The 12,171-nt window shown below is 34.6% G+C and overlaps 1 protein-coding gene across 1 annotated transcript; it reads left to right on the top strand.

The window, feature by feature from the left end:
* Nucleotides 1-1,126: 1,126 nt before the first annotated feature.
* On the top strand, nt 1,127-3,677 carry LOC130821210 (probable inactive receptor kinase At1g27190). Its single transcript, XM_057686891.1, has one exon. The coding sequence runs from the start codon at nt 1,409-1,411 to the stop codon at nt 3,242-3,244; it is 1,836 nt and encodes a 611-aa protein (XP_057542874.1). The 5' UTR covers nt 1,127-1,408; the 3' UTR covers nt 3,245-3,677.
* Nucleotides 3,678-12,171: the final 8,494 nt, after the last annotated feature.

The following is a 12,171-nucleotide window of genomic DNA, read 5'->3' as shown; positions in this document are numbered from 1 at the left end:
CATGATATATTGTGCATAAATCTTATACACATAGTTATTGTTATAATAATTGCTTGATCTTAGGCATGTATCAAAGCCCGCTTAATAATACTCAATATCTTAGTTTAGGTTTTATAACAAAAAAAAGTTAGCGTAGGAATGACACACAATTATATCAAGTTAAGAAACCAATGTCCTATACCCTCACAAGACACATGCTCATAGCATGTCCATCTCTTACCTAACAGGATGTCTAAGACTATATTTAGTTCACGTTATATATATATATATATATATATATATATATATATATATATATATATATATATATATATATATATATATATAATCAGTAAAATTTAGTTATGATTGATATAAATTAGTATAAATTTATATATTAAAACTGTAAAAATTGTCACAATGTAGTAGAATTATTTCATACTTGTATCGTATGTAATTGTTCTTTTGATCTCATAAACACATGGAAATTCATGACAAAATAACTTGCAATGAATAGTACGACTCTTTTTATTTAAGTGAGAATGTAGGAAATATTAAGATGTAGGTCATCAATCACAATAGGATATAGAGACTAAAGAAAAACACTATTAATTAGTGCAACAAAAGGTATCAAATGATACTTCATTTAATGATTAATTACCTCTCATTTAAATTGAAATATTTAGCACCAAATATGAGGAGAATCTGTGTTGCATCCACACTTCTAACTTAAAGGGCTTTCATGTAAAAGGGTGTGTTATAGTATATAACATATTTTGGGGCCTCAATCATCAGCCTAAATTTTTGGTTGAGTTGGTTCCTTAACATAAACTAAATTGACTCGTTTTATATAAGACCGTCTTATTATAAAACAGACTCATTTATGTAATCAATTATTTTGAAATCATATATAATCACTTTAAATATTAAATATATATAGATTAGTTCAATAAATTTAATCTCACTATAACACTGTCTCATTTAAAAATTTATGTAAATTAAATTTGAATTGGACAAAAGATTTTTGGTAGAAGTTTATTGTGTAATTTGTAAAAAACCACATGATTAGTTTTAGGCAACCCTTTTTACTAGTACTCAAAAGCCCAAAATCATTGAAAAAGAATTCAACTCAATTCCCAAGACCCAACCACATCTCTAGAAAACAACCCCTAAAATAATCCATTATTTTTAACAACTTTGAACTCTTTTGACCCTTCTTCATTCCAAAGTTCCAATCATTACCCAAAAAAACCAATCCTCCCTCCTCAAAACGATACCGTTTTTCTCATCCTTTTTCACTTTTAGTTTTCCCCTTTCTGCACATCACTCCCACAACCAAAAAACACCACTCTAAAAATCTCCTCTCTTTCTTTCTTTCTCCATTTCCATGGCTTCCCAAATCCATTGATTTCCACCATTTATAACTAAAATGAAGCTTTATTTTCACCTTCTTTTCACCTTCCTTTTCCTCTATCTCATCATCCCATTTTCCTTCTCTTTAGATGATGATGTAAAATGCTTACAAGGAGTAAAATCCGCACTTAATGACCCAAAAAATCTTCTTTCAAACTGGAAGTTCGACAATATTTCAGTAGATTCAATCTGCAAATTAACTGGAGTTGCATGTTGGAATGAAAAAGAAGATCGTATCATCTCATTACAGCTTCCATCAATGTCATTATCAGGAAATTTACCATCATCACTTCAATATTGTAGAAGTTTACAAAGTTTGATTCTATCGGACAACAAAATTTCTGGTGAAATCCCACCTCAAATCTGTGATTGGTTGCCATATTTAGTAACTCTAGATCTTTCTGGTAATGAGTTTACAGGTTCAATTCCTATTCAAATTGAAAATTGTAAGTTCTTAAATAGTTTAAGTTTGAGTGATAATAAGCTTTCTGGGTCAATTCCTTTTGAGATGGGTAGATTAGATAGATTGAAAAGGCTTTCCCTTGAAAGAAATCAACTCTCTGGGGCTGTTCCTGATGATTTAGGCAAATTTGGGCAGAGTTCTTTTAGTGGGAATGCTGGGTTATGTGGGAGTGTAATGGGATCCAAATGTGGGAAAAATGGGGGTTTGAAGGTTGTTCTTATTGGTGGTGTTGTTGGTGGCGGGGCATCTTTTTTATTAGGGTTTATGATTTGTTATTGGTATTGTAGGGATACTAAGAATAAGAAGAAAGATTGTAATGTTGATGATGAAAAAGGTGTGAAATTTGTGGGATGGGTAGGAAAATTGGGCAACTATAAGAATGTGCAAGTAGTTTTGTTTGAGAAGAGTATTGTGAAGATTAGAGTAGGTGATTTGTTGGTAGGTACAAGTTTTTTTAGTGATGAAAATATTGTGGGATCGACAAAGACCGGAGTGACATATAAGGCGGTGTTGAAGGATGGATCGGTTTTAGGGGTGAAGAGATTGAGAGGAGGGTGTAATAAGGTGAATGAGAAGGAATTTAGGATGGAAATTAGTAGATTGGGTGAGTTGAGGCATCCGAATTTGGTGCCATTGTTAGGGTTTTGTTTAGTGGAGAATGAGAAATTGGTTGTTTTTAAAGATATGAGGAATGTGAGTTTACATTCGATGTTGCACGTTTGTGGTGGTGGCGATGGGGGAGGTGATGAGGCGAGGAGTGTGTTGGATTGGCAAATTAGGGTTAAGATCGGTGTTGGTACAGCTCGAGGTTTAGCTTGGCTTCATCATGGGTGTCAGCCTGCGATAAAGCATCAAAATCTTTGCTCTGATGTGATACTTCTCGATGATGATTTGGATGTTAGGATTACCGATTTTGGATTAGTTAGACTCATGGGGATGGGGAATTCGAATGGAAGTTCGGTTGCAAATGGGGATTTCGGGGAATTTGGTTATGTTCCACCCGAGTATGCTAGTACATTGGTTGCATCTTTGAAAGGTGATGTTTATGGTTTTGGTGTGATTCTTTTGGAGTTGATTACAGGCCAAAAACCACTTGAAGTTAGTAATGCAAGAGAAGGATTTAAAGGAAGTTTAGTTCATTGGGTGACTTATTTGTCTAGCTTGGGTAAGATCAAGGATGCAATTGATAAGTCCTTGTGTGGTAAGGGAAATGATGATGAGATTATGCAATTGCTTAGAGTCGCTTGTTCGTGTGTGGCATCGAGGCCTAAGGATAGACCATCGATGTTTCGGGTTTATGAATCCCTTAAGAACATTGCTGAGAATCACGGTTTTTTAGAGCAATACGAGGAATTTCCTATGATCTTGGATGAACAAGAAATCGATTAAATCCATCCATAACATGTTACTAATTTTCTTTGTATTTGTTGAGTTGCTTGTTCGTTTGTGGCTTTGAGACTTAAGGATAGGCCATCGATGTTTCGGGTTTACAAATCCCTTAAGAACATTGCTGAGAAAATCACGGTTTCTTAGAGCAGTACGACAAGTTTCATATGATCTTGGACGAACAAGAGATCGATTAAATTGATCCATAAGATGTCAATTTTCATGGCTTGTTTTGAACCAATCCATTTTGTATTTGTTGAAGTTTGTATCTTTCCATGTTATAATTGCTGGATGTTTCTGTATCATAGAAAATTTTGTATGCAATCCATTGTCTGTGCTTTATTGTTCTCACTAGGAGTATTTCCTTGTAATTTACCCTAGTATGATTTAGTAGTCCTTTTGTTTTTCAACATAGTATACTCATTTTTAAGCTCCATATTGATATACATCCATTATCTACTAATGCTAATTGCTACCTTGATTATACTTGAAGATGGGTATTTTGGGTCATCCAATCGGGTTCCATAATTCAGATCGGATATTTTTGAATCCGATCATTTTGGGTTTCGTATGCACCTTGGTTAACATGATCTCTAGTTTCGTTTTCATCATCACCATCGCATTGAATTTCGCCCAAGAAAGGGTTTGGAGAATAGGGGTGCAACACGAGGACTTATCAGAAGGTTAATTATCTGGTACTACTCGTCCAAGCACATTTAACTATGGAATTCTGTTGAAATCCGGAGTACTAGTGCTGTTGTTTTGTTTTATGCCCATGTTTTTTTAGATTATCGAAAATGATCAGGGTTGGATTAGATCGGTTCCAATTACCCACTTCTTTGCTCACTATTGTGCCAGTCAGATTTTATAAAACAATCAATTTTTTCCAGGATATTGGGTGTACTTATTCTATGATTTACTATTTCACAAGACTCTATTTATCAAATGATAGGATGATTTTTCAGGATTGGATTTTGATTCGAATAAGATTTTGAACACCATCCATAAGTCGAAGTAGATATCCAGGACAATATGAATATGTACCTATTAGCCATCACTTCGATTTTTATAAAGTCAGATAGTTTTTAGTTAGTTTGTTTGATCAATTGAAATGCTATTAAATTTTTAAGTTAGATTAGTCAGCTGTTTAGAAAGATATTTGGTAAATAGTTTGTTGTGCGACAACAGAAGCAAGATCGATGAATAATAATGAAATAATAAAGAAATTCAAATAAGAACAATAAGAAAATGACACAAGAGACTTAACGTAGTTCAATATCAATGTGATAGCTACGTCCACCAGCACCGAGATCGAATAATTTCACTATGATCGCAAAGAATTTACAAGATGAATCAAGTATCACTCACAAATAAAAATGGCTCTCTTGTGATCTTTCTCAATTTGTGAATAATAAACCCTAACCCTAAAATGGGGTATTTATACTAATGCTCAAATAAAAGAGATTACGGGCTTAATAACACAAAAAGTAACGGCCAAGAAAGCAAAGAAAAAGCAATCTCATGAAGAAGTAACCGCAGCCGAGTCGGCTGCCTTCAAGACTCCCACAATCACCGAGTCGGCTTTGTATACTGGACAAAATCCCGTTTTGGCAGCCATCATAGCCGAGTCGCCTGTCCTCCAAACACCACGGACGTCGACTCGGCGTTAGTCTCTGGAAATTTGCTTCAAGAACAGCATACCGTGCCGAGTTGTCTTCAACCTTGGCCACACCGACGCCGAGTCGACGTTTTCTACTATTCATCACTTTCTACAATGGCAACTCACATGTTTGAGTCACCATTAACAACAGTCTCCACCTTGACGAAAATTCGTAGTCAGCAAACGATCTCATCAACACATAGTGGACATATCTCAAGTCCAAAACCCGATGCAAAGCTCATGCATAAGCCGTACATCCCGATAATTCTTCAACCAAGACCCATCCTAACAAGTCTCCAACCAATACCCATCACATACTCGTCACCAAGTATAACAACTCATAATGCTCCACCTACATCACAAGTTTCGGGTAAGCTCCACCTTAAGGCCAACATGCCTACAAAAGGAGCTCCCCAACACCGCCCCTAAGGGCCTATTACATCACATAGTAATCAATATTTAGCAAGTCTAAGCAATGTTTAAACTTACTAAATGGAACAGACTTAGTAAAGAAATCAGCTGGGTTTTCAGCAGTCCCAATCTTCTTTACCTTTACCCTCTTGTCAGTACGCAAGAAATGATACCTGACATCAATGTGCTTGGTCCGATCATGGTGCACTTGATCTTTAGCTTAGCAAATGGCACTTAGACTATCACAATACACCATAGAAAAATCTTGTGTAATACCCAGTTCACTCACCAGGCCTTTGAGCTAAATAGACTTCTTAGCTGCAGAAGTTAAAGCCATGTACTTAGCTTCAGTAGTAGACAACGTAACCGAAGACTGCAATGTAGACTTCCAACTAACCACAGAACCACCCAAAGTGAACACATAACTGGTCACTGACCTCCCGGTATCCACATCAGCTGCATAATCAGAATCACTATACCCAGTTACCAAACACTCCTTACCATTCCCATACACAAGACCAATATCAGTTGTCCCTCTCAAGTAGCAAAAATCCTTTTCACCCCCTGCCGGTGCTCTCTCCCAAGTCGAGCCATGAATCTACTTACAACACTAACAGCGTGCGCAATATCCGGTTTAATAAAAATCATAGAATACATAAAAAAACCAACTGCGTTGGCATAAGGGACCTTAGACATATATGCCAGCTCCTCCTCTGTTTGACAAAGACAACTTGCAGCAACATCAGATTTTTTCTTTGTGGCAACAAGCATGTCATCAACATATAATAACAGATAAATCATGGAACCATCATCCAACTTACTATGGTACACACAGCAATCAAAAGAGTTCCTATTAAAACCATGCGAAACCATAAAAGAATCAAGCCTCTTGTACCACTGGCGAGGGGATTGCTTAAGTCCATACAATGACTTTAGCAATCTACATGCTTAGTGCTCATTCCCTAGAATCTCGAATCCCTCGGGCTGCTTCATCAAAATTTCCTCCTCCAAATCTCCATGGAAGAAAGTCGTCTTAACATCCAGCTTCTCCAGCTCAAGGACATAATGTGCTACAATTGACAATAGCACGCGAATAGAAGTATGTCGAACCACCGGTGAGAATATCCCTTAAAATCAACCCCTGCTACTTGACTAAACCCACTTTGCAACTAGCCTAGCCTTAAAACGAACTTTCTCATATTCTGATGACCCTTCTTTCTTCTTAAAAATCCACTTGCACCCTACAAGCTTCCTCCCCTTCAGTGTCTTTACAAGTTCCCACACTCTGTTCTTGTAAAGAGACTGCATCTCTTCACCCATTGCAGCAAGCCATTGCGCCGACTCACTACAACTAATTGCTTGTTTATACGTGGTAGGTTCATATGACTCTATATCATCAGCTACACTTAGTGCATAACCTGTCAAATTCTTAAAAACGCAATTTCTTCCTTCCATCTCTTCAATCAACCTAACATGGTTCTGATAACTCGTTTAGGTCGCTCAAGAATGGTGTCAGATTGACTAGATGACCCCTTATTAGACTGCTTCACCTTCTCCCCATAGTTAGGAGAAGATGGAACAACCTTAGGTTCAGGAGTATCCGGCATTGGAACCTCAGCATCATCATCAATAAATTGCATCGAGGTAAATCATCAATGGATGACTGATGTACCTCAAGCACCCCAACTGTATGTAGCAAGTTCTCCCCTTCTTTCCCCAAATTAGAAGACTTCGAGCTCTTCTTGGAGTACATGGTGCTTTCATCAAAAGTAACATCCCTACTCAGAATGATCCCACCCTCCGAAGGTAAATAGATCCTAAACCCCTTCACACCATCACCGTACCCAACAAAACACCCCACATTGGCTCGTGGATCCAACTTACCCTCACTAACATGATAATAAGAAACATAACTAAAGATCTTCAAATTAGAGAAATTAGGTAACTTACCACTCTAGATCTCAAACAGGATGTTGAAGACAATTCCCGAATGAGGACCCCTATTGATGATATAACAAGCTGTCATCACAGCTTCACTCCAATACCTCATCCCAAGCCCTGCATTAGAGAGCATGCATCGGACTCTCTCAAGCAATGTCTGATTAACCCGCTTTGCAACACCGTTCTGCTGTGGTGTCATCCTGACGATATGATGCTGACTAATACCTTCATCTGCGCAGAACTGATTAAACTCTTCTTTGCAAAACTCTAGCCCATTGTCTGTTCGTAGCTTTTTGATCTTCCTACCTTGTCGATTCTCCACCAAAGCTTTCCATTGATTAAAAGTTTTGAAGGCCTCATCTTTTGACTTAAGCAACCTAAGCCATATGTATCGGCACTTGTCATCTACAAATGACACAACATAGCAGAAACCTCCCATACCTTCTACCCTAAATGGTCCCCAGCAATCTGAATGGATATAATCGAGCACATCATCAGTAATGTGAACACTCTTGCTAAACTTTGACTTGTGTGTCTTCCCAAACACACAATGCTGACAAAATTCAAGATTTCCTCCCCGTTATCACCTATAGCTTTCTGACGAAATTTCCTAGTATGAAGTGTTGCCTTCACTTCTTCTAAGGTCAGTGAGTCCTTACCAACCACAAAAGACTCAACAAAATTCTCATAGCTAGACGGTAGAGATACAAGTATAATCAACGCTACATCCTCATAATCTATCTTAACATCTAAGTTACGCAAATCCAGTAAATTAGAGTTAAGTTTTTTCAAGATATTCCCGTAAAGGAGTACCTGACTGCATTCGGAGGCTGAACAACCGTTGCTTCAGTAATAATTTGTTGGTCAGCAACTTAGTCATATACAATGACTCCAATTTTGACCATAATTTCGCCGCTGTAGCCTGATTAGTGACCTCCGTGATGATATGATCATCCAAACTTAGCAATATAATAGAATGAGGCTTTTCCTCCATTACTGCTAATTGCCTGTCAGTTAGTCCGTCTTTCGACCCTGCAGTAGTACTCTTTAGAGCCAACGGACGCCAGATTTTTTGTTGTTTCAACAGAGCCTTCATTTTTATTTACCATTGTCCGAAGCTATTTTTTTCGGTAAATTTCTCAATTCTTATTGTAGAATCTCCAGCCATTGTTTCACTCAAAAACTCTCCAAGAACTTAAACCTGGCTCTGATACCAATTGTTGTGCGACAGCGGAAGCAAGATCGATGAACAATAATGAAACAGTAAAGAAATTCAAACAAGAACAATAAGAAAATGACACAAGAGACTTAACGTGGTTCACTATCAATGTGATAGCTACATCCACCAGCACCGAGATCGAATAATTTCACTATGATCGCAAAGAATTTACAAGATGAATCAAGTATCACTCACAAATAATAATGACTCTCTTGTGATCTCTCTCAATTTGTGAATAATAAACTCTAAACCTAAAATGGGGTATTTATACTAATACTCAAATAAAAGTGGTTATGGGCTTAATAACACAAAAAGTAATGGCCAAGAAAGCAAAGAAAAAGCAATCCCGTGAAGAAGTAACCACAGCCGAGTCGGCTGCCTTCAAGACTCCCACAACCGCCGAGTCGGCTTCGTATACTGGTAAAAATCCCGTTTTGGCAGCCATCACAACCGAGTCGCTTGTCCTCCAAACACCACGGACGCCGAATCAGCGTTAGTCTCTAGAAATTTGCTTCATGAACAAAATACCGCGCTGAGTCGTCTTCACCCTTGGCCACACCGACGCCGAGTCGACGTTTTTTACTGTTCATCACCTTCTACAATGGCAACTCACATGTTTGAGTCACCATTAACAACATAGTTATTGACTATTTATTGTATATTATAGTAAGGCCAACAAGTCAAAAGCTAATTAACCAATCAGAGTAGAATTTTCATTTTGGTTTATAAGTCAACTTTCAACTGGGTAAAAAAAACATTCGTTAAACACTTTTTTAGGCTGTTTGACCCACCAATAAATCAAAATCCAGAAGTCATTTTCCAATTAAAAAAGGCAACGCAAAAACTAATTACTAGACACCCCATAAAGAACGACTCTTATATTTGAGCTATTGGCTCAAATTGTGTCATAACAATCCGAATTTGATTAGCTATACTTTTTATTTGTCCCCTCTAATTTGTGTCATTTCGCATTTAACTTTGTCCTAATAAATTTACTCTATTTTTATATTTGAATATAACCAATCACTTTTATATTCTATTTTTATATTTAACTATGAACATGGTCTAGGGAGGAAAGGACGACGACAACTCATACCCATAAAGAAGAGTGCGACCAAAGGAGACCCCCGACTCGAGAAAGATAAGGAGACGTAGCTACACGGAAAAGATAAATTAAATGCTTATAAATAAAATAAATAAGTAGAACCAACTAAAAAAAAAGAAAACAAAAAATTAATATTAAAAAATAAGAGAAGCAAGATGGCAAGAACACCAAAAGGTAAACTAAGGGGACATCAATAGTCTAAAACATGGATATGACGCCTTCAACTACCCCTATTTCTAAAGGTCTCTATTCTCTATTTTAAAACTGAATACCTTAACTTATTATACTCAATTTTTCATTCTCCATGTCAAAAGTTAATGCGGTTAAATCGCTTAGACAAAAGTACATAAGTAGCATCAAAAACAAGATTCTTGTGATTCTATTAAATGTGTGATCAGTTAAAGTTAGGTTCCAATAATGTTCCATTCATAATAATAATAATGGTCTTTTCATCTCATTACTAAGCTCATCTATCTTTCAAAGGTATTACTGCAGATGGGCCTGAAATTGTTGGATTTAGGGGACCATATAAACTTTGCATGTGAGGGGGGTTGAGGTTTTGATGGTGTACTCCATATGTTTAGACTATTGGTAGATGTATGACGTTTGGCTTTGATTGATATAATGATGTGTGTATGGATGCTGTTCATTCCTGTTATGAATCAAGCACATGCTATCGTCCCTACTCCCCAATCCCTATAACTCAACCCAATTCTTAAATTTCGCCACTCTTTTTATTTTATCGCCATCCCCTCCAAATGAAATTACGAATTTACCTTTGATTTTTCAAGAATTACAATTTTACCACTCCCTACAAATTTCTTATTTATAATAATAATAATAATAATAATAATAATAATAATAATAATATCAATAACAACAATAATAATAATAATTAACTTTTTTATATTCTTCAAAAAGAATATAAATAAAATTAATAATAATAAAAGTAATAATAATAATAATAATTACAACAATAATAAAATTAAAAGTAATAATTATTATTCAAAATAATAATAATAATAATAATAAAAATTTAATCGCCCAGAATCGGGCGATTGGACCTCGGTTCAATCGCCAAAAAAGTGGCGATTGAACGGGGGTCCAATCGCCTAATTCTGGGCGATTAATTTTTTTATTTTTTTTGGAAAATTTATAATAATAATAATAATAATAATAATAATAATAATAATATAATAATAATAATAATAATAATAATATTAATAACAACAATAATAATATTATTAACTTTTTTATATTCTTTTAAATAATAGTAATAATAATAATAATAATAATAATAATAATAATAATAATAATAATAATAATAATAATAATAATAATAAAATCAATCAAAAGCTTTAAAATTACCGTTTCATTCTCTAGATCTTCCATTTTTCTTTTTTTTCTTTTTGCTTTGATTTTTCACCACTAATTGTTGAAGATTGGATTACGTTGATATATATAATAAGGAAAGCTTGAGTTTCAGGGAGAATTCCAATCGCCAATTTACTAATTGAGTTTTTTTAAGCATTGTAAATGTAAATTAATTAATTGTAATCAATTCACCATATGGGAAAACTAAAAGTCTTAATTTGAATATAAAAAAGTTAATAATATTATTATTGTTGTTATTAATATACATTTTCCAAAAAAAAAATTAATCCCCAGAATTAGGCGATTGGACCCCGGTTCAATCGCCACTTTTTTGGCGATTGAACCGGGGTCCAATCGCCCGCTTCTGGGCGATTAATTTTTTTCCTTTTTGAATAATAATTATTATTTTTAATTTATTATTGTTGTTATTATTATTATTATTATTAATTTTATTATTATTAATTTTATTTATATTCTTTTTGAAGAATATATAAAAAAGTTAATTATTATTATTATTATTATTATTATAAATAAGAAATTTATATGGAATGGCAAAATTGTAATTTTTTTAAAAATCAGGGGTAAATTTATAATTTCATTTAAAAGGGTGGTAATAAAATAAAAAAAGGTGACGAAATTTAGTAACTCCCTAACTCAACTCGTTACTTCAAACGAGTAGCTTTGTTTTGCATCCTCCGTAGTGTAACAATAACCATGGAAATACTATACTCGTTGTGTTGGGCTGTTGTGCTGCGTGCTAATAAGTTGTATCATGTGTAAGTCATGTTAATTGTGAATAGTATTGTAACGATGAATTTAAAAAAAAAAATTAAAATTAATATTAAAATATACTCCCCAAATTCAGCACTAATGTTTCATTTGCTTTTTAAACACTATTCATCTCTTACTATTAATTTGTGTTTTATTATTAATCTATAAGTTAAAACACAGTCAAGTGAGATCTTGTTTGATTCGTCCCATAAATTTTAATTATGTGCAATTAGAGATATTAAAGATTGAATAATTGCATTGGATAGAGTGTATAAAACAAATGAGACATTAATAGTAGATTGGGGGAATATAAGTAATTAAATATAAAAAAATTAAAATAAATAACAAATTGATTAAAAAAATATTTTATTTTTTTTAAAGTAAAAGTCATATATGTAAAGTCAAAGGTAAAATTTATGTCAAATAGGTCACGGTCAAGGCCGTTGAAA

This window comes from Amaranthus tricolor, chromosome 8 (assembly GCF_026212465.1).
Source record: "Amaranthus tricolor cultivar Red isolate AtriRed21 chromosome 8, ASM2621246v1, whole genome shotgun sequence".
NCBI lineage: Eukaryota > Viridiplantae > Streptophyta > Magnoliopsida > Caryophyllales > Amaranthaceae > Amaranthus > Amaranthus tricolor.
The sequence above is the reverse complement of the archived record's forward strand: the minus strand, read 5'-3'. Positions and strand labels throughout refer to the sequence as shown.

Bases quoted from the DNA above. Each gene is read 5' to 3' on its own strand.
- LOC130821210 (XM_057686891.1), top strand. From the start codon at position 1,409: ATGAAGCTTTATTTTCACCTTCTTTTCACCTTCCTTTTCCTCTATCTC.